The sequence below is a fragment of the Anas acuta genome, chromosome 1 (genome assembly GCF_963932015.1).
Source record: "Anas acuta chromosome 1, bAnaAcu1.1, whole genome shotgun sequence".
Classification (NCBI taxonomy): Eukaryota; Metazoa; Chordata; class Aves; order Anseriformes; family Anatidae; genus Anas; species Anas acuta.
This window is the reverse complement of record NC_088979.1, coordinates 28,723,933-28,749,226: the sequence shown is the minus strand read 5'-3', so window position 1 is coordinate 28,749,226 and position 25,294 is coordinate 28,723,933. Positions and strand designations below refer to the sequence as shown.

The window sequence follows — 25,294 nt, the reverse complement described above, 5'->3', positions numbered from 1 at the left end:
CAGTGTCATTTCCAAGCCTAATGTCACAAGGAGACAAAATACTGTCTACTAAATTGAGCAAAGCTTCCTAAACCCAAGGAGTTGGACCTGAAAGGTCCAATTGTAGTGAGAGTATGACAGCTAAGTCCTGAAACCAAAGTCCTGAAACCACTTCTTCAAAGGCAGCAGTGCTCGTAAGGACATCAAATTATGTCCTGCATTATGGTCGGGTTTGAAGTTTCCATCTAAGCACAAGTAAAAAGAAAAGGCTTATTTTCTGGGAGTACAGAATCCCGTGAGAAGGTCATGTAGTGAGAGCCACGCCACTTTAACTTTCCATGACCACAGCAAGGCAGTCTCTACAAGCTGTCATCATGGGATGAAATTACTTTCACCAGCACAAGAACTTCCATTGAAAGATTTCAGCACACAAAAGACCTGTATCCAAACAGCTGCATATTAGCCAAGTAACTAAAGACATAGACATAAGCTACTTAATACCTCATTGTTCAACACAGCAACACCACCGTCTATTTCTAAATTCTTCTATTTAAAAAGTAGTAAAGATGACATGGTCAGGAACTTTAAAATTAACACGTAATGATAACCTGGGACAATTTACAGAGAACTGGCTGTCCTTCCAAAATTGCAGAGTTCCAGTGCTTCCTAGAGACTTACAAAATAAGACACTATTTGGAGAAAAAAAGAAGTTTGAAACAGCGTTTTGGTTCCCCTCTTGTCAAAACAAGAAACAAATAATATTACTAGCAAAAAAAAAAAAAAAAAAAAAAAAAAAAGTACCCAACAACTGAATATCACAAAATTGTACCTGAATTCCACCATTCTTCAAAGTGTAACATTTTCAGGAGTCAGTTTCCTAGACAGCAGATCAAACCCTTAACCTTATATACTAGACTTTTTATAATGCCTTAATGCCTGTTTTCTGTTAATCATATTGAACAGCAGTTGACACATCTCAATACTTAAGTTCTTGGACAGCTTTACATTAGCCATTTAAAAAAAATATTTTCTTTAGTCTCCATAGATTTGCAATAAAAATTTTCAAGTGTTCTTTCAGTCTTTATTACTGTAAGATGAAGGATTTGCTCATTGTTATATGATTCTCTCTAATATTCAGTTTCATTTTTCCTACAGATGTACGTAACAGTTCTGCCTTTTCAGCATCACTGTTGACAACTTCAGCACATCCATCAGACGTATGTCACTGCTCTTTTTCTCCCTGGTATTTTTAGAACTGCTCCTTAATTAGCCTCAAGAAGCTCCAAAGAAAATCTGGAGAGTTGTCTTTAATCATTTAAAAATGAAAAATAAGTAATTTATACTCTTTGCTACGAACTGGCTGCTGCCCTTGCACCACTTTTAAGTCAAGATGGGACTCCTCCATTTCTTACACCACCTTTTAGCATTCAGTTTTGCACATTCCAGCCAGCCACGTGTTCTCACACTTTTTTTCCCTCCACTTTGAGAAAGCTCTCGCAAGCTCTCTTAGAAATGTATTAGGGCTGTAACAGCAGAGCATGCAGAACTAAAGATTTGTTTAGTCCCTCATGTTTTGCAGCTTCAAAGACAGGAATGGCACGTAGCTTAGCAGCCATCTTCTCCCATGACCTTATGAACTGTGACGAGAGAAGACAGCCAGTTCACAGGATGGAGAGTTCAACGACAGGGAGGAAAAACAATGGGCAGAATCTCTGCGCGTGTTTTCTTAGCATTTAACTCCTTCCCAAGAAACTAGAATAGCATGAGGGTATCTTGGGAAATCCTCTGGTAATATTTTCCTTTCCCTGACAAAAGAGGGGTGAACACAGATGAATCGTCGGGCCATGTATCTCCTTATATTAATGTTGGTTTTTTGAAGGGAAAACCTTTTCTAAAAAGAGAATGAACTAGAGACTAGCAAGCCAGTTTGATCTCAGAGTTCATTCAAACCTCAGCACCTTTGACCAGAAGCAGTTTGCCTTTTACTTTCGTATTTTGCCCAAGGCTGTGTGCAATGCTTGCAGTAGAGGAGTACAAATGTCTCAGGCAGTTACAGACCTAAATACATATTGTGATGTAAAAGACACAAGACCTATTAATGGCTTGCAGATGAAGAGGATTAGGAGCAAAGGTCAACACAATTTCTGTGTAATGGGCTTCTATTCAGAAGGTTCAGCCTTACTTAGCTGATTTGCTAAGTTACATGAACTGTTTTGTCAAAAAAAATAAAAGAACAGTTTTCCCAGAGACTGATTATAGGATACACACAACATATTTGCTTTAACAGATATTTACAAGCACCCCACAGCCCTGTCCTCAGCCTATGAAGCTCAATTTGGTGCGTTATTTTTAACAATAAATAAACCAAGTGTTGCAGAGATGTCCTGTATCCAAAAGCAGCAGGTAGTCAATGACCACTTGGAATCGGTAGCCTTTAGCTTATTTGCAGAAGTGAAAGAGCTGTTTGACTGATGCTGATCTGTAGGAAATGAGAGTGCACAATTAAAAAGGCACACTTGATGAGGGAAAGCTGATACAGCCACGCCTCCCAGATGATAAAAGACAAAGGCATAACAAAGAGCTGAATGTTACACGTTGCTACTACCACTACAGCTGCTGGAAGTGAAGTCTCACTCCACATTATCTCATTCTCTCCATATTCAGTAATCTCCAGTGCTCTCACTTGAAAAGTCACACAAAATGTCTTTCCAACACTTCAGAGCAAGTGAACTGTATTCTCTGATGCAATAAAATGTTGCATTAAAACTTGCACATCCTTTTTTCTCACGTGTTTTTGTGCTGGATTGACAAGGGGGCTTTAACAAAGATCAGCCAACCCAAAAGCTATCACATAACTGGCCCCATATTTCAAAGTCCAGTTTTGCAGCATTGCTTCTTGGTTATCTATCAGTGTGTGTGTGTGGGGAGGGGTGTTAAAAACGCAAAACAAAACATACCTGCTTGTTTAACACCTTCTTTCATCTAAATTAGGGCCTCTTGGAACAGGAAAGACAAGGCACAAACATCACTATCAGAGGTTTGTTGGTTTTTTATATTGTAAAATAAACTGAAGATGTAATTTCACAATTAAGTTGTTCTGACACCATAATGCTGCCAACCTATTGTCTAGCACCACCCAATTTTTTATTGTTTATTTTAAAAAAAAAATTATGTCATCTTCACGTAGTCCAAGTTTGTTTTGGTACTGTTTCATAACAAATACTATATTTATTCTCTTCTGTGAAAGGAGTGCCAAATTCATACATTACAATTACTTAAGTTCAGCCAGCTGGCACACTGCTGGAAATGTGAAGGACGTTTCTTAGGCGAAAGGGTTGTAAAGGTTTGGACCCACAGTTTACTTTGTCTACCCAGGGCTGCTGAAAGAATGCCCTTACACATTTTCACTCCCAAAAAAAGCTCACCCACCTCTGCTGTTCATAAACTGGAGGGTTTGGGGCCTGGCACAACCTCGAATGCAGTGAGTTTGAAGATTATGACAGTTCTGCTGTGAAATGAAGACCAACCACAGTAACTTGGATGCAGAAAGTGTTCTGCACATACCACCACGCTGCTCATACTAAAGTAGTTGCACACTTTAAACAGGGATAAGTGACAGTGTCAATAAAGTCAGAAAGCAATCGGTCTATCTCCAGATGCTAATTTTTGCCCCTTGACCATCCCCAATTCCCTAACAGAAGCAGAAATACCAAGTGGCTGCAAAGTGAATTAGATGAGGGAAATTTATTCAGATAGAAAGTAGCTGACACAAGCACGTAACTTCTTCTAAACCCCAACCAGTTCCCTGAGCCTGCTTCACTAAGCAGCTACACAAATTAATAGGGGCAGACTGAGTGGCACAGTGAGAACTGATTTATTTGTTTTTTTTAATAATGCCAAATTTAAGTGTCCGGTGGACTGTGGATTCCCTGATCCTTCTCCATAATGCTTTTTACCACAGAGAAGCACAATATTAATAGGACAATACTGCTTCCCAAGCTTGCTTCTGCTGTTCTCCACACCTTACTGCCACTTCTCACACCTCTACCAGTACAAAATCAGGCCGAAACAACTGTTGATGCAGCACAGTGAACTGTATCAGGAAAAAGAAAAACAATAATCAAAGGTTTTCTTCTGCTAAATCAGTTTTCCCACAGGAGGTTGGGATTGAGGACTATTTAGTCCAGAATGTTTTGGTTTTTGCTTTTTTTTAAGAGCCCCAATGCTGAACCTCTACACTAGTCTGCACCTTGACATGTATTTACATAATTTTCTACGGTTGCAGTCAAATTTCTTTTAGCATACTTAAAAATTTGCACATTTCAGTTTTATCTGAAACTGGTTATTCCATCTACGCACAATAATTACTTATCTTTTGCTGTGTGACTCATTTTGATGAGTTTTGTTATGTCAGGCACTCACTACTGTGTGTTTGCATAGCTGTTACCAGGATCAGAGCTAACCTATCAATCACTTGGCATCACAAAGACAGCTTACAACTTACTCTTCACTTTGCTTTAAAAAATAAGAGGCAAAACAAACGTTGTGGTGCACCCTCTAATACATCTTTGAATAGTGTGAACACTGCAAATTCACTATATCTGGAAGATTGCTCAGAAAATTTTGTCTGCTACATCCTAAGGAAAATATTTTGTGCACATACTTTAACTTGCATGCAAACCCACAAAGGCAATCGGTAGGGTCAGAATATTTTGCAACCACTAGTTTTACTTTAGAAAATAGCAGTGAAAACTTATTTCAGATAAATATACAGTTATCTTCTCATAAAGAAATGAAGATAAAAAGATTTTGGGGCCTCCACTTATTTTAGAATCCTTTCATGTACATCTACAGCCTGGCTTCCAATGACTGCAGGCCCTTTCAATTCAAGCACAACCATAATCACAGGCTCTCAGGGCTCTTCAGTCATCCTGGTCACTGAAAATTGGAGAACACGGTTTTAGACCTCATGTCTTGATTAAAGAATTGTAAGGGGGCTGTGGCACAGCAAAGACAACGCAAGCTGCTTGATTTCATCCGGCATTATCTAATATTTAAACCAGTCCCTTATTACTGCGTTCACACAACTATCTGGAATCAATGTTGGCAGTTCATACTGAGACTCTAAAACAGAAATATAGCTAAAAAAGAACAAATTCCTACTACATAAACAGTCCATAAAGATGAAATCCATTACATTACCAGCGTCCAAATGCAGACCTTAAAGGATATGCCAGCTAGTGGATGGTTAAGAATTTCAGCAGATTGGGCCAGGCTCCAAAATCCTCAAACTAGTTGGTAATTAACAGACATCTCGGTCCTCCACATGAAAGAAGGCTATTGTTTAAATGGTGACACAATTTTTTCCCTTCCGTTTCATAGCCAGTCTCTGTGTTTGAAGATTCCCTTAGGACAGTAACAGTCTATGATTTGAGAAGTTCCACTATTCAAATAGACAGTTTTTCTGACTTTTAATCATCAAGAATGAGAATATCCTTAGAACACAGGTAGAACAAAATCATTTTACAGGCTTGGTGGCTTCTCTGAGACCCCAATCTGCCTTTTCTTTGGTTAAATAGTTGGAAAAATTAATATCCAGATAACCTAATAATATGTAAAACCTAAGGTATCTACAAAAGCAACAGGTACAAAACGTAGCCCTATGGGCCTGTAAACAGTCTGCAATAAGTCCAATTAGTAAGCAAAGTACTTGCAAAGAATATTATACTAATATTATACTAATATTAGTATAATATTAGTATATATAATACTAGTATAATACTATACTAGTATTATATAATATTATACTAATATTATACTAATATTCTTTGCAAGAATTATGCATCTCCATAAATAATGATGTGTTGCAGCCAGATTTCTAGGATTAGCTGAAGGATGCTCCACTGAACATGTTTTGTGAAGAAGCAATGATCTGCATAAAATTATGATCTGCTCTGTGATCCGTTATCTTTGCCAAAATGGATTAGATGGGTGAAAAATAAAGGACTATATATAATCCGGATTTAAACTAATCAATGTAATAGAAGAGAATGCTATGTTAAAGTTACATTTTGAAATAATGAGGTGTGGTTATCTATAGTTACCTATAAGGGAGCAAGTTAAATCACAAAGGATAACAGGAGGATGTAGCGGAGGAGCAGGTAATAGCACTCAACTGATACGAAAATACTTTAAGAAAAGCATCATGAAAACAGAGACAATCCAGATGGAAAAGGACAAAAAAGTAAATGAGAATTATGAAACATAAAACCATCCCTGAAGAACTGGAAGAAATGGTTCATTTTGGGCCAACTTCATCTCCTCCCATTCAAAGGAGCCCTTTATGGTCTGCCTGCCTATGCAATCCTTCATCTTACTTCCCTAAATATGTCAAGAACTACGTAACACAGAAGTGAAATTAAGCAGCTCAACAAATTATACCATTCACTTGCGGAGTCAACCCTTTCATTATCATCTTAACAAAAGCGTTAAGAAGCGCACAAGCACATGGAACAGGCTGTCCTCACCTTTACATGCAGTTAGTCCGTCCAGGTGGAGGCTGTAAAAGCTGGTGGCAGAGTCCCCAGAAGCTTATGCTGCTGCTAGAGGAGTGCTGTGGGCAGGTCTCCAGGATGTCAGATCAGCATCACTTGTGAGCTTCTGCCACCTAAAAAGTTTGGGAAGAACTGAGCTTACCTGCTCAGCAGTAGGATTTGCTGCTGTGTTGTAGAATAACTTACAGCCCTAGATGAAAGAGAAAATGAGGGAATTCAGATTACTTCACAAAATCGCCTCCTTATAGTCTTAAAGCCAGGCATATTTCTATTGCCTTTTGCATCGACTAAGATGCATATTGTGTGACTAATTTCTCATTTGTCTGAGAAGTATGCAGTCGTGCTTCTGACTTCTGTCACTCCCAATTCCTAGTTAAAAGCTTTTGAGTGCTGCTAGCGCTTTATAGGGAGTAACACCGATAACAGCATCGTATCTTCACACATAACTGACAGGTATTGGGCAAAAGAGCCCATCGTGGCAGATGGAATAACCTCTAGCAGATTGCTCAGAGCAAAGGGAATGCTTTTCTTAGCATTGTGTTATAACTCCATTGAGTTATTTTACTTGCTTCCAACTAAAATTATGCCCAGATTTCTAATACTTGCATTTCAATGAGTGATATCTGAATAAACCCTTGAGCTTATCTGCTGCTGGTGACTGTGAAGCATATGGCAACTATGTCATCATAAAAAAAACATTAACTTCCTAAGCACATCAGGCAAGCAGACATATATAGTCCTGCTAGCCAAGCACAAATATGATTATTTAATAACACTCATTGTTTATGAGATTGCTGTACCATCCCCAATTTGCTGATTAATGCTCACCACAGTTTCAAAACACATATACAAACATTAGAGGCCATTTCGGAGACACTTATGTAAGGAAGGAAAACTTTATGAGGAAATCATCTTTTAAAATAACTTGTCATTAACACAACTGCTATGACGCTTGGCTTCATATTCTCTGCATTTGTTGTATTCCTCATATACAATTTGTAATGCCGCAAGCGTTTCGTAACATTCAGTAGTCACTCGGCCATGTATGTGCATCAATAATTCAGTAAAATAAAATTAATCTGCAATCATCAGCTTATAAGGCAGTATACCCCAGGAGCAAGGAAAGCCTGTGCTAAATTTTAGCACAAACTATTACAGGGCAGAAATCTCTCTTTTTAAAATGTCAATGACTATTTTTATTTGGAGATCCATCAGCACACTAGCAATGCTGAGCCACCCTGTTCCCAAAAAATGTTTTTGTTAGTTGTCTCATTTCTCTCTGCAGAGCTACACAGCGCTCATGGGCTGATTGGGGAACTTCAAACACAGCCACAGATGCAGGCATGCCTGTGTAAACATTTAAAAGGTTTTACAGAAGTACAAAGCAGATGCTGAACATCAAAATCTTCTGGAGGATCCCAAATCTTAACTGGAGCGCCAAGTCACATAAACAGAGCATTCCGCACAGACAACTTAGGTTTCTATTCTCTACCCCAATACTTTTAATAATATCCACGGGACTGGATGCACTTTGACAGGGATTTGAACACGTTCAGTTCAGTTCTGTAATTTAAAGTGGTGACCAGAAAAAAAAAAAAAAGGTAAGAAAAAGTGGTGGGGACAAAGAGCACAGCACTATGGTACCTTTCACCAGCACATGTTCAGCACTTAAACAACAAAAATAAATAAAAGAACCACAACCACAGCTCTTAAAAAAAATAAAAAAATATGGAAAAAAAAATAAAGAAATGGATAATTATAGCCTCTGTAAACAAAAACCAAACTTGCATTGCCACAATGCAAATACATTCAGGGCAATGCAAGCTTCTGAATTTGGTTGCTCTGCATCAAAACGGTATCGATGAGGAAACAGCAGCAACCAGCAATGGCAAACAACAGGGGCCAGCAGTAAAATAACGCAGTCGTTAACCAAATCTCTTAATTTATTATCCGGGCTGGAAGTAAAAGCTCAACACCCCCCCCCCCCCCCCCCCCCAATAGGCACCCTGCACACCCCGGGCAGGCCACGCCCACACCCAAGATGGCGGCCGCACCTCCCGCCTCTACCCCTCTCCTGTAGCGCGGTCCCCATTGGCCGAGGCCGGCTGCGCGCACGCGCAGTAGCGAGAAGGCGTCACCTCAGCGCTCTCCTTCCGCCATTACGGGAGGGGGGCGCCCCCTGGCGGGCGCGGGCGGGACGGGACGGGACGGCTGAGGGGAAGGAGGAGGAGGATGAGGAGGGGGAGGAGGAAGAGGAAGGCGCCGGCATCGCTTCGGGCTCTGAGGGGGTTTGTGGCAGCGGAGCAGCGCCGTGAGCTCCTCCAGCCCTAACGATTCTATGGTCTGCTCCTGTGCCAGCCCTCGGCTGCCCCCCGCAGGAGGAGGAGGAGGAGAAGGAGGAGGGGAGGAAGGCTCGAGCAGCCCCAGCGGGCGTGAGGCGGCAGAAGTAAGCCTTAAACCTACAAACGCGGGCTCCCACAGCCCCTGGGCACGGCCCGTGAGGAGAAACACGGCGCCTTCTGCGGTGGTACAGCTGCAGAGACAACATTAATTAAAAAAAAATAAAAAGAAACGTGAGCTAAGGGGACGCAGATGGGTTTTAGGTTCAGCTGAAGGTGTCGGATCGTGTGGGCCGCCTCACGGCAGCTTGGTGTTTGAGGGGTGATGAGTTTAAAAAAAAAAAAGAAATGGGCCTCGCCGCTTATTTCCTGTGAATGTTCTTCTGCTAGGTTGTGGTGCATGGTTTTGGGAGCGGGGAGGCTGTGCCACCACAGGATGGGTGCCCAGGGAGGTGGGGGAGGCACCGGCCCTGGGGGTGTGCAAGGAGAGGCTGGACGTGGTGCTTGGGGACGTGGGTTAGTGGTGACACTGGTGGCAGGGGGATGGTTGGACCAGGTGATCGTGGAGGGCTTTTTCCAACCTTTATGCTTCGCTAATCCTTTCTCCCACAGTGTTCTCACTGTTTCCCGCTGTAAGTATCCGCTTGGATAACTTCTGAAAAAGTACCAACAAATGTTTTCATTTCTTATCTGAGCTCTCATGTGTCCATTCTGTACCTCTTGCAGTGCTGTTCAACTGCCTTGAAGAGGAGAATCATACCAGTGCCAGGGAAGAGACAAACGAAGGTAGTGTAATTGCGGCTCATGGAGAGAAAGGGGGAGGTGGAATATATTTAGCACCACTTCTAGTATGAAAATGGTATGTGGGTGACGACAGTTTTACCTTTCATGGTGTATAAATAAGATGTGTGTGAGTCCTACAGGTAATTCATAGGGAATACTCACCCAAGTATTTTTCTGGTAGCTGGCATAAGGAGTCCTGGCTTTGGCTTCTGTTTTCCTGCTCTAACATCTAGCTGCTCCCACACAATGCTGGGAAAAAAAAAAAAAGCCACAAAAATCCTATAGAGGGGAAAAGAAAATCCCTCTAGAAACACCCTAAGTCAGCTTTGGAAGTATTGCCACCAGATGTCAGTGCACACCCTGAGTCACCAGCTGGTGAGACCAGTTTGAGGGCTGACAAATCAAACCCATCCTGTGTGTGGTTGTTCCCTGTCCTTCTAAATGGCGTGGACATCTTTTATTATTATTATCTTTTATGTTTTTGTGAAAGCTGTACCATGAGCTTCACATGCGATGTCTCCATGCAAAGCCAAGTTTTTGCTGCTGGAGTTTCAGAGCACTTTGAAGAGAAAGCAGAGCACTTTTGAGAGCCCTTTCTCAGAGCATTTCCCAGGTGAATGACTCGAGCATGACGTGTAGTAGTGGTACAGGCTGTTTGCTGTTGGCCTACACAAGATGAGAACTGGTCCAGAAATGAAGGACTCTGTTCTGTTACCCATCCTCTGAAGTGCTCTGCCACCAGTGCGATCCAGATACGATAACAATATTGCAGTGTCTGAAAACAGATAAGACATCATGGCAGCGGTTTAAATTTGCAACAGCAGAACTTTTTACTGGTATTTTACTGGCATTTCTGAATGTGTTTTTTTTTTTTTTTTTTTTTTTAACAGGGGTATTACATACACTTGTTTCTCAGGACTTTAAATTTGTGATACTGTTGTACACGGCAAAAGGGTGGGAATGGCCCAGGGCGCGCTTTGGTTCTTGGAGCAGTAAAGTGGGATTCCAAGAAGCACTGTGGCCTTTTTCCTAGTGAGACTTTGCTCTTTCCACCTTTTTTTAGTGAATATAAAAGCTTGCTAAATAGTGTTGAGAGTTAGTGCTAGATCAGTCATTTTACAAATCAAGTACTTTGTATGTTCCTGATTATATTTAATGTTAAGCTTTTAATTGCTGTTGACATCAGCAGCTGGTGGCTGCTGACAGAAGATTGTTACTTTCTTGGCTTTGTCCTGATGCTTCTGAGGGTAACCGCTGGCTCTCTACTGACATAGTGTTGCTCAGTTTCTGTTATACTTTGCAATGGAAGTCATTCTCTGATAAGAAAAAATGAAACAATACTTTGCAAGCTTTACAAGAAAGGCAGATCTCATTACAGTTGGGGTGGTATCACAGGTCTGCTAGCCAAAACTTGCCGTCTTGAAAGTAGACGATAAACCTAGGATGGTGACAGTGGACTCTTGAAATGGAATGGGAAAACAGTTTTATTTACTCTTTTGTGCTTGCTATTCGAAAAAGAGAAATGTTAACCACAGTGGAGATCACATGCCATTTTCTAGCATGGTCTGGTGACACACTGAATCATATTCTCTTTTTAGTGTCCTTGCCAAAGACGTACTAATACTTTAATAACAGCTTTCATGAATAGGCTGAGTACCACAAATACGTATGCTTGGAAGAGAAGAGGTGTGATGAATCAGGTTTTAATCAGTGGTTTAATTTTTTAAAAAAATCTTTTAGCAAAGCATTGTTTTAAATATTTCTAATGGAGGTATGATATAAGTGGAATATTAATTATTGCGACTAATGCAACTTGGTAAGCAAAATTTATCAAAACTGCTTTTATCTGAGAATATGTTCAAAATTTTTTCCCGTAGAAAGCTTTCTGAAGAGACAATCAGGACAATCATCTTATATAGCTAAGGAAGGTTATTGCTTTAAAGAAAAATTTGGATTTTTTTTTTTTAGTAATATGTTCATTCAGTTGAAAATATTTTTCTTTGACACTTCTATGAATTTAATTGATGACTAATTTACAGTGGAACTAATTTGTTAGTATTTGGAGAAAGGCTTCCAGAGTACCCTTTGTAGACATGCTTGAATTTTTTTGGAGGATCTTCATGGACCATCGGAATTTACTCCAGTTCATCACTAGGTGATTTCTGTTTTGTTTTCATGATTAAGGTTAGGAATAGACATTCAAATTAAAAAAATTAAAAATAAAAATAAAATCCCACTGAAATGCTTTTGAGCCTTTGAAAAAATCATTGAGCTACTCGTATTTTTAGACTTCCTGGGAGCTGTACAAACTGGTAAATGGAAATTTGTATTTCAGGTGATGTGAAGGCATTTTGGACCCAGCTGGGAAATAGAAGAGTAGACATCATATTTGAGCAGGTGCAAGAAGTCCTGCTGCTGCTAAAGGAAAAGATCAAGAACGGAACTGCCACAAACCAAGGTTTGAAACCCTTGTAATGGTTCAGCAGGACTGCAACTGAGCTGTAGTTTCATTTCAGTAGTAGTAGTTTCATTGTAGTTTCATTTCAGATGCATTTTGCCATATAATCGTTTTGCCCATGTGCTTTTTCAAAGATATTTTTTTTTTTTATGCGTGCAGAACTGGAATGTTTATTCTTGAGTAGTAATGAAATATCTCCAGTGCCTTGTGCTTTGTTCATCTTCAAAAGTTTTAGCCTTTAAGGCTGATTCAGTGAATTGAATGGGTTTGTAGTGAGTTGATAATCTTTTAAGTACTACTTCATGTCGGAGAAACTGGTGACAGTAATGCATTATAAGATTGTTCTTGATTTTTGTGGAAATAATTTTTCTTTATCTGTATCAAAATCAGGAGTTTGGTAAGCCTGGAGCAGTACACAGACATCTTTGTTTGTTTTCTTTTGTTTTTAACTGGTCTATTTAACTTAGAAATGATTTATTTTTTATTTACATCGGTGATTTAATAATCTGTGCAGTTTACTGTTGCTTCTACGCAAGAAAATGCACAGCAGTGTCAGACACTTTTAAACTCTGCATTTTGATGCTTGCTCTAAATTGGTGCTGTGTCTTTTTGTGTGAACTTGCGTTTCTATGTCTTGATTTTTGGGAGGAAATATTCCAGAATTGCAGAGCTAAAAGTTGAACTTTAATCCCCAGATGATGCAGTGAGTCCGTAATGTACTTAAATTTGTACGTTCTGTGCTTTGTTCTGTAAAGATTCCAAACTAAATTGTTAATACGGATTTTACTGTCGTTTCTGTCAACGTGTGATATTTATTGCATGGGGCAACAGGTTGAGACAGAACAAGTCACTGCTTTTGTGTTTTTATAATTGCCCAGCAATTTATGAGTTGCATTAATTTGTCCTGACAAGATCCAGCCCTTTTTTGGTGGGAGATAACTAACCCAGTAACAATGTAAAGAGAGAAACTTTTACTAATTTATATTTACATCTATTATTGCATCTGGAGGCTAAAGGACTTTGTGTGTTTAAAAGCATTCCAGCAGCTTTCCACGAGGCAGAAGATGTCCAGTTCTGGTTCACAGTTACTGATAGGAGCTGTGACTTCATTCCAGCTTCTCGAATTAGGATGAATCGTGCTAGGGCTGCAGTGCAAAAAGTTTCCAATAATCTGAGTGTTGCAATGCTCTAGATTAACACAGGAAATGATGTTTCTGGAGGACTTAAGCCTTCTTTCCCCTTTTAGCTGTCTCTATTATCGTTGTCCTTACACTTCACATCTGATTTTCTTTTTTTCTTTTTTTACATAGAATGCTGGCAGGCTTGGGCACTGGTGAACGAAGCTAATCTAGGGGATCTTTTAACTTCGACAAGTGGTATGTGCATCTTGATTGCATTTATTTGTTGTGTGGCTTTAATTTCTTTTGTTTCACTTACCAGGAGTTCATTTCCTGGTTTCGAAATGAATAAAATAGATCTCAGAAGCCCCTTGGCATTGCAAACAGAGAAAAAACTAAACCGTGGCATCCTTTTACCTCAAATAGTGAAGAAAAATCTGTATGTTTCATACATGTGTTATCTCCATGCACTTTGAAAGCTGCATGGGAGATTTTAATGCACAAGTCATGTGGTGGCTGGAGAAAAGGAGGAGAATCTTTGCAATGCATTTCTGTCTCAAATCTGTCAATGCACACCAATTTAGATTACTGATGTTTCTGCTTGTATTCCATGTTTTTTCAGAAAGCGAAGCAGTTGATGGAGATGGTGCACAGGAAATCGAACCTAAATCGAATCAACTTGTTACAGATGCCAGAACTGCAAACTCTGCAGGAGGTTCTCAAAGGTCAGTGTGTTTATTTAATACTTCCAATTTAGCAAAGCTCATTATTCTACATGTCTTTATTGCACTTGAGAGAGTATTTAATCTCATTCAGGTATTTATAAATTCATTGTTTTAAAATCAACTTTGAATCCTGACAATTTTCAAAGTAAAAATATGTTTAACTTGGCCTACACGGCCAAGATGGCTTTCATGGTCAAAACCTGAGCTTTTGAGTAGAGTTGGTTAATGTACCACACGAGAACCTTCCAGAATCAGAGTATTTAGTTCTGAATGAAGTTCCCTGACTATTTCCAGGGCTACGAGGGCTGGGACTTAATAGTTTTGAGTTCAATTCTCAAGGTTTCACAGACTGTGAATCGTTAGGCAATGGAGTCTTCGTAGTTATGCACAGATAGTAGCTGGAAGATAGAGGCAAAGGTACTGTTCTTTTTTTTTAATTTTTTTTTTTTTTATAAGTGTTGTTTCTGTCTTCTAGTATGTAAGCTCTTTCGGGGCAGGAGCTGCTGCTGTCCTTTATTTGGGATGGCACTGTGTGTCTCCATATGGTGTCAGGCCATATTGCATGATGCAAACAGTCACTCAGTGAAACCCTGGGCCTTCCAGCAGTGGGCTGTTACTTTCCTACAGTAATAATGCTAAACCACAAGTAGATGAATTGTTTTACTGGTTGTCTGAGATGCCATTTTGTCTTTTTTTTTTTTTTTCATTCAAAATAGCAAAAAGGAGGATGTGGAAAAATCAGATTCAGGGGGCGAAGAAGCACCTAGTGAAATTGGACGTGTCCCTTTAAGCCCCCAGTATCAGAACCACAAGTGCTCTAGCGCGTGTCTCACCAACAGAGCAGCAAGCGCCTACAAGGGTGAAAATCCTCTGCAGATCCCCATCCTGCTGCACTTCCAAAGACGCCACGCAAAAGCAGACTGCCTTTCGAAGTCGCTGGATGTGAATTACAAAGCTCCCTGTGGCAGGAGTCTGAGAAGCTTTCAGGACGTGCAAAATTACCTGTTTGAAACGGAATGCAATTTCTTATTTATTGACCACTTCTCTTTCAACACCTACGTACTGCTGGGCAGGAACACTGTAAATCCCAAACCCCTCGTGTATGACTTCGATATCAGCAACGGAGCCGAGTCTGTGCCCGTCTCCTTCTGTAACGATATCGACTGCGCGCGGTTACCTTATTTTAAATACCGGAGGGCGTCGTGGCCCCGTGGGTATTACCTCAACAATTTATCCACCATGTTTCTTGATTCGTGTGACTGCACAGATGGCTGCATTGATAGGTGAGTGGAACAATCGAATCCCAGGCAAACAGTGGGGAAAACATTTGGGATCTTATCAATGTGTATGAATACCCAAGGTGTGGGAGACAGAGGGGTTTGGCCAACCTCTTTTCAGTGGTTTGCGGGAACAGGACAAGGAGTGATGATCACAAAATGGAGCCCAGGAAGTTCCACACCAACATGCAAAAGAACTTCTGCACGGTGAAGGTGATGGAGCACTGGAACAGGCTGCCCAGGGAGGCTGTGGAGTCTCCTTCTCTGGAGGTATTCAAGGCCCATGTGGACGCCTACCTGGGCAGCCTGCTCTGAGGAACCTACCATGGCAGGGGGGTTGGACACGATGATCTCTCGAGCTCCCTTCCAACCCCTTCAATTCTGTGATGGGATATCTGCAGCAGTTGTCTTGTGCTCTGCATGGACTGAAACAACTGAGGCTTTGTTTCATCCAGAACTGGGGTGCTCCTACCTGCCCAGCATCTGTTGTAGGAAAAGAAGCGATCGAGAGAAGGATTATGTTCCTTTACGTTTCCTCCCAGATGGGGAGTGCTTCTTCAAGTGGAGCTGGAAGGCAAATCTCTCAGCTTTGGGAAAGGAGTAGGGACGGGAAAGTTGGAATTTTCTATCAGAAACTGCCACAGTTTTAGCAGTAACACTGCCCACTTTCCTGTGGGGTATTTGCCCGCTTCCCTGAAGGGTGTTTGTCTTTAACCTGATCTCTGCCTGGAGGTGTTACCTTCTCCTTGAGTCCATTTTGTGTTTTTGATACCTGGGGCAGTTGCTGGTACTGGCGTGCAGTATATTAATGAAGCTGCAGAAATTCAAATTACTTCGAGCAGTGGGGACCAGCTAGCACACAGCATGCTCCTGCTGTGTGCTGAACTTCCCCAAGAGCTGAGACACAGAGTAAGAATCTTTGGATTTGTCATAGGGTGTGAGAGTCAGCATTACTGCTGGAGTTCTGCAATGGGCACTATGGAATTCTTGACTTCGTGGGGGCTAGAGTGGGAGGAAGGTGATGAAATTGTGGCTAGCAGACCAGGATGCTGTGCCAGAGCAGGTCGTTCTCATTCCTTCATTCAATCAATTTAACCAAGTCCTGTTTGTAATTAAAAATAATAAAATAATATATGTTTGTGCATGTAGTCAAGTATGTTTTAAATGATGTAAACTTGATTTACAGTGCTTCAAATGGATTCTGTTTTCCACGTGATGTTTTACTTCTGTCTTCTAGGTCAAAATGCGCGTGCCTACAGCTAACTGCAAGAGGCTGTCATAAAGTTTCTCTGTCTCCAAGTACTAAAACGTCTCGTGGATACAGTTATAAAAGACTGGAAGGGCCTGTTCCCAGTGGGTAAGAAAGGACTATCAATTACTATTTTATTTGTATACTCTTTCTTTACTCCTGTAGTGTTTCTGGATTACTGAAACCTTCACTTTTTGTCCCAATGTTACTGGCAAGTCAGGATGGTTTGGACAGAAATAATGAATGACTTGAGTAACGATGGGGAAAAACACTTTGGTACTGCACGACTACAGCTTTTTTTTATGGTGCCCTCTGTGTGTGCACAGGTGGTAGAGGAAACAAGTTATTGTTCCCAATAATATTGTTTCCTTTTCAGTCCTTGTTGCTGTGCAGCGTTGACTTATGGTTGGGGTACAGGATTAAATCTGCCAGTGAACCTAGAAACAGATGGAAAAAAGCACAGTTGTGATTTATTCTAGTGGCATTTATTTAAATCCAAAAACTCCTGACAGCTACAGTGAGGTGTCAGCAGACAGGTTGTCTTTGCTAAAATCTGCTCAAGCACAGAATGAGATGCTTCATAAAGATTTCTTCATCTGTGTGACTTGCTACTTTTGTAAAATAAGAAAGTATTTATTTTTCTTGTGTCCTTATAAAAAATATCTGTCTGACTCTTAAAATTGATGAGTCAGTAGCCAAGAATGTCACGAGCTTCAGAGCACTGCCCAATCAGTTCTCGCCAGGGTCTTTCTTTTTGTTCAACTGCCTCATTACTTAGTGCTCAGGAGGGAAATTTATAATGCCAGCTGTGCTTTAGTAATGCATTCTTTTACGTTGTGTTTTCTTTTGTTTTCTCTGGACAGAATTTATGAGTGTAGCGTGTCGTGCAGGTGTGACAAGATGATGTGTCAGAACAGAGTGGTACAGCATGGCATTCAAGTTCGCCTGCAGGTGTTCAACACGGAGAAGAAAGGTTGGGGTGTCCGCTGCCTCGATGATATCGACAAGGGGACGTTTGTTTGTACTTACTCAGGTAACAGAAGGTGACCTAGGGAAGATTTATAGCATAATTCTCCCTCCCCTGTGGCCTGTGCTGTGGAATTTCTCTGAGAACCCAACAGGGAAATAGATTGTTGGAAAAGAAGTGAGCCAGTATGATCTTAACTTGCAGCTGATCAAATGGACAGAAGAACTTGGAAGAACTCTGCAAAGTAATGGTGCCAGACAAATTCGAAAGGTGAAAGCAAAGCCCATCTTGGACTTGATTTTTTTTTTCCCTTCACGGGTCTGTGCACCCTATGCTAGGGCTAGTTTTCCTTCAGTATAAATGCATTCATATTTTGCTTTTCAAAATAATGCCTTTAATATAAGTTAGAACTGATACAGTGTGACCCATCTTAGCAAAGAAACACTTTTAAAAAATGTCATTTTTCTTCCAGGCAGATTAATGAGCAGAGCCGAAGCTCAAGTATTGGGAGGTGCCAGTCAAGACAAAAAAGAGGAGAGTGCCGTGAATGACAGCAGGCACGGCTTTTTTTCCAAAAAAAGGAAACTTGACAGTAGTTGCTCAGATTCTGAGATTGAACTAGTGCAGACTGGCAAGGATCATGTTCCTGAGAAACAGGAGTCTTCGTCTCAGGCTGATAATGAAGATGAATCATCTGAGTAAGTTTACCAAAGGAAATGTAAGAATAACAAAATCATTTCTCATTATGCTAACGTGTAAAGAGTGAAGTGATTACAAAATATTTGATGATACCGAAGGATTTGATAACAAATTAGCCACTAACTGTCCTGTGCTTTGCTCTCAATTTCTAAACCTCTTGTTCTTTGTAACGTAACCTGGCCTGCTGGTTTTAACCTTTTCTGTAAGGAGTCTGACAGAACACTTCTTGCATAAATTACTGCAAAAGGAATTCTAGTCCTGTTTTCAATTCATGGTCTCAGCCTGTCAAGACTCCTAAAATAAAATTACAGCAAAATAATGTGTGGCTTTGTCAATAACATGCTCTAGTCTTTTCAGAAAGAAGCGGGGAGCTCGTGTTCTTAAATTTTATTCCTCGCTTTGCCACAGTCCTTTGTAAACTGTTTGTTTTTTACTGCCCAGAAATGATTGCAAACACTTGCTCATTTCATGAAAAAAGATAAAAGCCTTAAAAAATACCTGCCACTTTATTCTCAGTTGCATTTCATTATCTTGTAAACCTAATGAATTAATAGTTTTGTAAGCTACATAGTTATCAGTGATCTGGTTTTTACTTCTACTGAGTGCTTCCCCTCTAAATTGTAGGGCAGCATGATACTAAGTTTGTTTTTACTCCACTGTTGCCTTAAAATCTCATTTTTACTCTTAGGAAAGGAAATAATGTTTCACATGGGGGCTATATAAAAGTGTGACACACAAAGAATTTGCAATTCTGGCTCCTGAAAGAAAACAAAACCCAATCCAGCTAACCTGAAAAAACTTTTGAGAGGATATCAGTGGGCTAAGGCCTACATGTCATTCACCCAAGCAGGTTGCCTTTAAAAGGCTGTGTTCTGAGGTGATTTGGTATAATAGTTAACAGAAAACTTGGTTCTTAGGAGTACTGAAGGAGGGTGTAAAAGCAGCTGCTTCTCTCTCAAAAAAGAAGTGTGCTGAGCTGTTTTTTTATAAACACTGTTGAGAACTTAACCCAGATCATCAAAAAGCAGCTGGGGTGAAAGTAAGACTGCAAGTCCTGGTGTGGTCTGCTCTTAATGTGCTAGAGACTGTTGGAGAAATGTGTGGTGTGAGCGTTACTTATTATCATGTTGTCTTTTGCGATTTCCTTTTGAACTTTCTGCACAGAGTTCACCCAAGGAATTCGAGTGTGGCAGCGGTGAGAAGGCCTGGAACTAGAATAGCTGTTGTTCATAATCACCAGCTACAAATGGTAATGATGAGAAGTGGCTTTAAAAGAGGGATTTTTTTTTTTCACTGTGCTGAATATATGCATCAACTTTGACCTTTTCATCTTACACACTTAAATTCTACCAAACTTCCTTTGCGAGATTGTCACGCTGTGAGCTAAGCTGGAAGCTGTACCCCATCCTTTCTCCAATATCATCCCTTCAACACCTTCACTGAGAAGGGCGCTAATTACATCCCTCCTTTCTCCATTCTCACCCTTCACTGGTGCTCCAGCCACGAGTCTCAATAAATGATTCTCCACCTCCATCTCCCATTGCAGCTCATTGCAGGGTTAGGGGGGGCAAAGTGCTAATATTTTTGTGATGTCTCCCTCAAAAGTGCTGTAGCAGGAAAAGAAGGGAATAAAATCTCACGAGTTGGATGGAGTTAGCTCAACAGCACAGCTGGGAGAATCTCATCTGCCCCAGGGTGTCAAGTGTTGCCTGTAAATACTTGCAAAGGAAGGAAGCTGGTGTGAACTTATTCTGCAGGTTCCATTGCACACAATGTTTGCATGCAAAAACGTGGCAGTTCTGTGCACTTTGGTGCTTCCGTAACTGATTGCCTTCTTGTAGTGGGAGGCAAGAAATCTTGCCACTTCTCTTTTATTAAAACGTGTAAAAAACCTATTTGGGCTTTGGTTCGGCAGCTTATACCAAGACATTTAAACCCTGGAGAGATTGTTTGCACTTATTTAAATAATGTAAATACAATATTGAATGAGGAGTTCCTTCCAGGTTATTCTGAAGGGTGACTTGAAATTAAGATACATGTTGCATTTCAGGAAATGTTTGGACCTTTGGAACTCAGTCATAGCCATGGAGGTTTGAAACTTAAGCCTGGAGTCCTAAAATCCTTTTGTTATCCTGTGTTGACCCAGAGTTGCATACAGCAACGGTTCGTCACAGCCTTTTCACTTATTTTTTTATTCTGTTTAAAGGAAGTTGATACACTGGTGCACAGTGCCAGCTCAGACGAAGATAATAGTTCTCAGCCTCATCAGTCAAGCAAAGCAAAACTAACCAGTGGAGCAAAGAAAGGAAAAAGTAGGTTTGCAGAGTTGTAAATACTGCACTCTTAGCGTGCTTGCAAGCTGTGGGCTTGGCATGTGTGCAGGCCTGTTCGCAGAGTAGGGTGGTGATGTCCACGTAGTGCTTGGGCTGTCTTAACAGAGCTCGGCAGTACAGAAATTATTGTCGTACCCACTGCATGTACCAGGCAACAAAACTGGTAGAGGACGTAAGGGGAAGGGTGGGGGTGCTCAGCCTTGGGAGACGATGTGAAACTGATGCTGTTTGCACACGCATCTTGTTTCTGTCCTAATTCCAGTGTGTGATTCTCCCAGGAATGAAATTAAGGAGAATGATCTCTTCTGCATGGCATTTTATCATCAGTTTGGAGCGGGATTTGAGAAGGGAGAGACCCAAGTCACTCGCGGGAGCCTTGGGCAAGTGCTTCAGGCACTGCAATGAGAAACATAGTAACTGCAGGAGAAGTGGTGAAAGGTGTGGAAAAAGGCAGTTATGTTAAGGCTTTGTAGCAAATAGGGAGGAAGCTGAATGTATTTTGGACAACAAAGAAAGCTGGGTGGATAAGAGGCCAGGGCCAAACAAGGGAAAGGCTTTTGCTTCAAAGCAATACTGAAAAATAACTTAAATAACTTCCACGTCCATTGACAGGATCCAGTCAGCAGCAGAAGGAAGACCACGCGATGAAAGCTGGACGGACAGAGCCTGCTGACACGGACAGTGCTGAATGCAAAAGGAAGAGTCTGTCTCTGCAGGGTGTTGCTTGCGGCAAGTCGGATGTGCTGAGTGACACACGTGTTACGAGGCCATCCAAAAGCGTTGCCCAAAAAGCTAAGCACAGTGAGGAGAATCGCAGGCAGTCAAAACAAGGCACGTTTTGCGAGGAGGCTGACGGTGATGGGTCGCTTCTGAACGCTAACGAAGGAAATATTTATATACTGGATGCCACCAAAGAAGGGAATGTGGGTCGTTTTCTTAACGTAAGTAAGAACTTGCACGTGTTGTCTTACTTGCCTCAGCACAAATAAATAAATGATGGATTTGCATGAGTTGGAAGGCTTTTGCAACAAAATCTGTCCTGACATAACCCAAATGCGTGGTGGGTGCATGTGAGGGCAGCTTGTGGTGCTCCCGGCACTCTGAAGTGACAGAAGAGCAGGTAGGCTCCTGCCAGCTATGAGTGCTTCCATAAAATAATGCATGGCACACACTAGCTGTAGGTTTTGGCACCACCAGGTTCCAGAGCGAAATATTTCCAAGTAGTGAGTGATAGCTGTTTCCTGAATTTTAGTATAGCACCTCTTTTTTTGGGGGGAAAGAGGTTGTCCACGGATCAAATGGCACTTTTTAGTGAACTACCAGCCTTCTCCCAGCCCCATTTCTTGTTCCCAAAGCATTGTAAATTCTGGCTTATGCTGATTTAAGGTAAGTGTTGGGATTTTGTAGGAAACTTCTCTATAGCTCAGTCACAGGTGAAGGAAGTGGACGGTCGTGCTTGGTTAGTAAGTCTCTGAACTTTGACTTTTCAAGAAATAGCAATGAATTCCAACAAAAGCCCAACCAAGGTGAATGTTTTTATACACACACCTGCATGTGCTCAGCAAGTGACTTATTCCTCCATTGGCATGGGTGTGTATCTCCTTGGAAAATCTTGCCTATACTTGAGCATTTCCTCATTGCAGAGGCAGTATGGTGGTAAGATTGGCATAGCGCATCTCACTGAAACCTTCCTTCTTCACCCATCACCATACCTGTGTTCCTACGTGCACCTGAATGACCTTTAGCATCTCATTTCATCTATTAATTGCTCCCCGACTGCCATCGAGATACATCTGTCATGTACTGATTATTTGTGGTACGTCCCAAATCAAAGATGGTTTCTCACCACAAATTGCTGGAGGACAGCTTGGTAAATGACCTCGATTTTTCTAGGCAAAGGTAGTTGCATGATATGATGGAGATAAAAATAAATAAATAAATAAATAAATAAAAATTAAATTAAAGAGGTATAGTTAAAGCAAAAAAGTAGTGGTAGTGGCATTGAATAATACAGATTGTGTTGACTGGAAAAGGGGAGGAAGGAACTACCTGTAGCAGTAACATACTTGACATAAACCAGGTCTTTTGGCCGAGGTGTGACTTACTTTTTCTAATTCCTATATTCTGTTTCACAGCACAGCTGCTGCCCAAATCTGTTTGCACAGAGCGTGTTTGTAGAGACTCACAACAGAAGTTTTCCATGGGTGGCTTTCTTCACAAACAGGTGATTTATTTTTTGAAATGTAATGTTTTTTTCAAAGCAGTAGGGAAGAAAACAGTGCTTAATTATTAAGAAAAAGTTACACTAAGGGTGCAGATGTTTAAATCATGAAACTGTAGAACTACTTTCTTACTACTTTCTTACTATTCACTAAAGACTGAAGGAATACAGTTGTTCCAGTGCAAAGTGAATAAAAATAACTCATTGAGAATCAACGTGAAGCGTGGAAATGACTTTTGATGCATCCATTTTAGTTATTGCCACCTTCAGTGGAAAAATAGATTAAACCTATTTTTCATAGATCTTTAGAAAGCCAAAATTCGTCGATCTCAGTGTTGTGCCTCAAAGAATGCCCAGTAGAGCCATGTCCCAGAGGACATGGCTGCAGTCTACAGGTTTTTAAGGCTGATGCACCTCCTCTGTGAGCCCAACAAGCTGACTCCAGACCTTCTTTTCACGGCTATCAAGAGAAGCTGGGTTCTGTGTACTCCAATGTGTCTTGGGGAGGTGGCAGTAAAGCACTCAGGTGGAAACTTCCTCTGAAAGACAAAAAAAAAAAAAAAAAAAAAAAAAATGTGGCCATCTCCTCCTGGATGGCAGAGAGCTGGCACCAGTGAGATGGAAGAAGGAGGCAGCTAAACCCAGGAAAGGAAAGATTAACTGTATGACTGAAGTTAGCTGACGGGTTTGGCAATGGGAGTGCTAGGTGAGAATTTATAATAGCGGGGAGAGTTTATTCCAGACAAACAGGGATCCTGGAGAGCACTGATACCTGTGGAGCTTTGCAACCCTAGGCCCAGCCCCTGGTCCCATGCTGACGTGCATGCTGTGGATTGCACTGTGAGGAGGGCTTCCAAGAGCTCTGAAGGCAATGTTGCTGAAATATATCAGGAAAAAGAAAAAGATTCTGGTTTAGCTAGAATCTTTCTTGCTTGGGTACTCAATAAAAAACGTGTAGTGGGGATTGAGGCCAGTGGATAGAGGTGGTAGCGGTCAGCAGAAGAGGCTTAGGGAAGGCGATTGTTGAAGGAATGCTCCCTTGGCTTGTCCTCTGGCTTTCTGGCAATTACCCCTTTGCAACTTCCCTACGTTAAGGGCTCCATCTGGACCATTGAGCTTAATTTTATATCTTCTGTGAACTTTCCCAGTCACCTTTTTATTTCTTTTACGTCTCTGGCTTCCAGAACATCTTGAGGTTAACAAGTCCCAGATTGCAGTTATGCTTCGCTTGAAAAGTCCTCACTTTGTTTGTTCTCAGCCTGCTGCCTGGTAGTTCACTGGGCTTCACTTATATCTTACCCTCTGAGAAACATCAGAGAATTACTCTCTTGTTTGTAATACTCGTATTTTGTTGTATTTTCCACTTGGTTGTGCCTCAGCATCTTAGTATTTAACTTGGCATCTGTTTGGGGCAGTGAATTTCCTACGTTTGCAATCACCTCGCTCATACACCTGTCATAGGGGCTGGTTCTTGAGGGTCATGGGTTTGACTTTGAGTCTTACGGTTTGGGCACGTAAATGGTGTGGTTGCATTAAAATGTAGTTTATCAGACCAAAGATGATCCCCTTCATCCTCAGTACACCTAGAGATCTATTTGAACCACAGTGATGGGCTGTATATCGTAAAAGGAACGAAGCTGCCTGTGCCAGGGACTCCTTATAGCTCTTGGTTCTCCCCAAGCTGCATGCGTGGTGCTTTTGCCCCACGCACTTTTTTGGGTTTGCATGTGGTGACAACTGGTGAACGCAGCCCTGTTTCACTTAGTTCAAATGAACTGACCAAATATTTTACTTCGTAGGCACGTGAAAGCTGGAACCGAACTCACATGGGATTATGGTTATGAAGCTGGAAGCCTGCCAGAGACGGAGATTTCCTGCCAGTGCGGAGTGCAGATGTGCAGGAAAAAAACCTTATAGGTCAAGCTTTTCTACTGTCAGCGCTTCGTGTACCTGGACATTTATGTGCTGGGAGGGACTACACAGCGAACAGTGCACTTAAACAAACCTGTGGTGCTAACTAGTGAACAAAAATGTCTTTTATCTGATTGTTTTTTAAATGTAGTTATTTTTCATTTTTATGGTTTACAGAAATAGAAATATCTATCTTAAGACCAGGCATCAGACGTTTCTTAGATTATTTCTGTGCTCCTCGTCTTTCCCCTCCTCTCTTTTCATTCGCAAGCTGGAGGAACTCATGCTTCCCTGCAGGCTGAAAGAGAAACATGATCGGTGCAGAGCAAGGGTTAGTTGATGTTTTCCTGGGCCCTCCTGCAGTGATGAGTCCCAAAAGTCCCAAATCCCAGTGAAGGTCCCAAAACTGCACACAATATTCAAGGTGCTGCCTCACAGTGCTGTATACAAGGGGACAGTCGCTTCCCTGTGAGCGTTTTTCTGCTGGGCAGCTTTCCAGCCACCCTTCCCCAAGCTGCTGTGTGGGGTTGTTATGACCCAAGCGCAGGACCGGGCACTTAACATTCTGAAATGTCACGCATGTAATGATGTTCCTGAAAAAGAGCAAGGCAGGTGTGTGCCTTCTGAGTATTATTGGAGCCTTGTGCAAAGAAAGGGGAGTTTAAGCTGGTGCTGGAATTC

General features: G+C 41.3%; 1 protein-coding gene across 4 annotated transcripts; it reads left to right on the top strand.

The window, feature by feature from the left end:
• The first annotated feature begins 8,726 nt into the window (after window positions 1-8,726).
• Window positions 8,727-24,811, top strand: SETDB2 (SET domain bifurcated histone lysine methyltransferase 2). 4 transcript variants are annotated; one of them, XM_068674372.1, is made up of 14 exons: window positions 8,727-8,979; window positions 9,599-9,658; window positions 11,991-12,113; window positions 13,424-13,489; window positions 13,854-13,956; window positions 14,673-15,239; window positions 16,471-16,590; window positions 17,346-17,515; window positions 17,922-18,147; window positions 19,313-19,397; window positions 20,355-20,460; window positions 21,094-21,422; window positions 22,617-22,705; window positions 24,502-24,811. In XM_068674372.1, coding segments are annotated over exons 1-14 (2,163 nt in total). In that variant the 5' UTR covers window positions 8,727-8,978; the 3' UTR covers window positions 24,620-24,811. The 4 variants fall into 4 exon arrangements, with proteins under 4 accessions (XP_068530473.1, XP_068530462.1, XP_068530484.1 ...); XM_068674361.1 differs by lacking the exon at window positions 8,727-8,979 and adding an exon at window positions 9,294-9,324 and having other exon boundaries at window positions 17,373-17,515; XM_068674383.1 differs by lacking the exon at window positions 8,727-8,979 and adding an exon at window positions 9,294-9,324 and having other exon boundaries at window positions 22,622-22,705.
• The last annotated feature ends 483 nt before the right edge of the window (window positions 24,812-25,294 follow it).

Coding starts and splice junctions, on each gene's coding strand:
- SETDB2 (XM_068674356.1), top strand. Junction 13,957..14,672: donor TCTGCAGGAGGTTCTCAAAG/GTCAGTGTGTTT, acceptor CATTCAAAATAG/CAAAAAGGAGGATGTGGAAA. Junction 22,706..24,501: donor GTGGCTTTCTTCACAAACAG/GTGATTTATTTT, acceptor TTTACTTCGTAG/GCACGTGAAAGCTGGAACCG.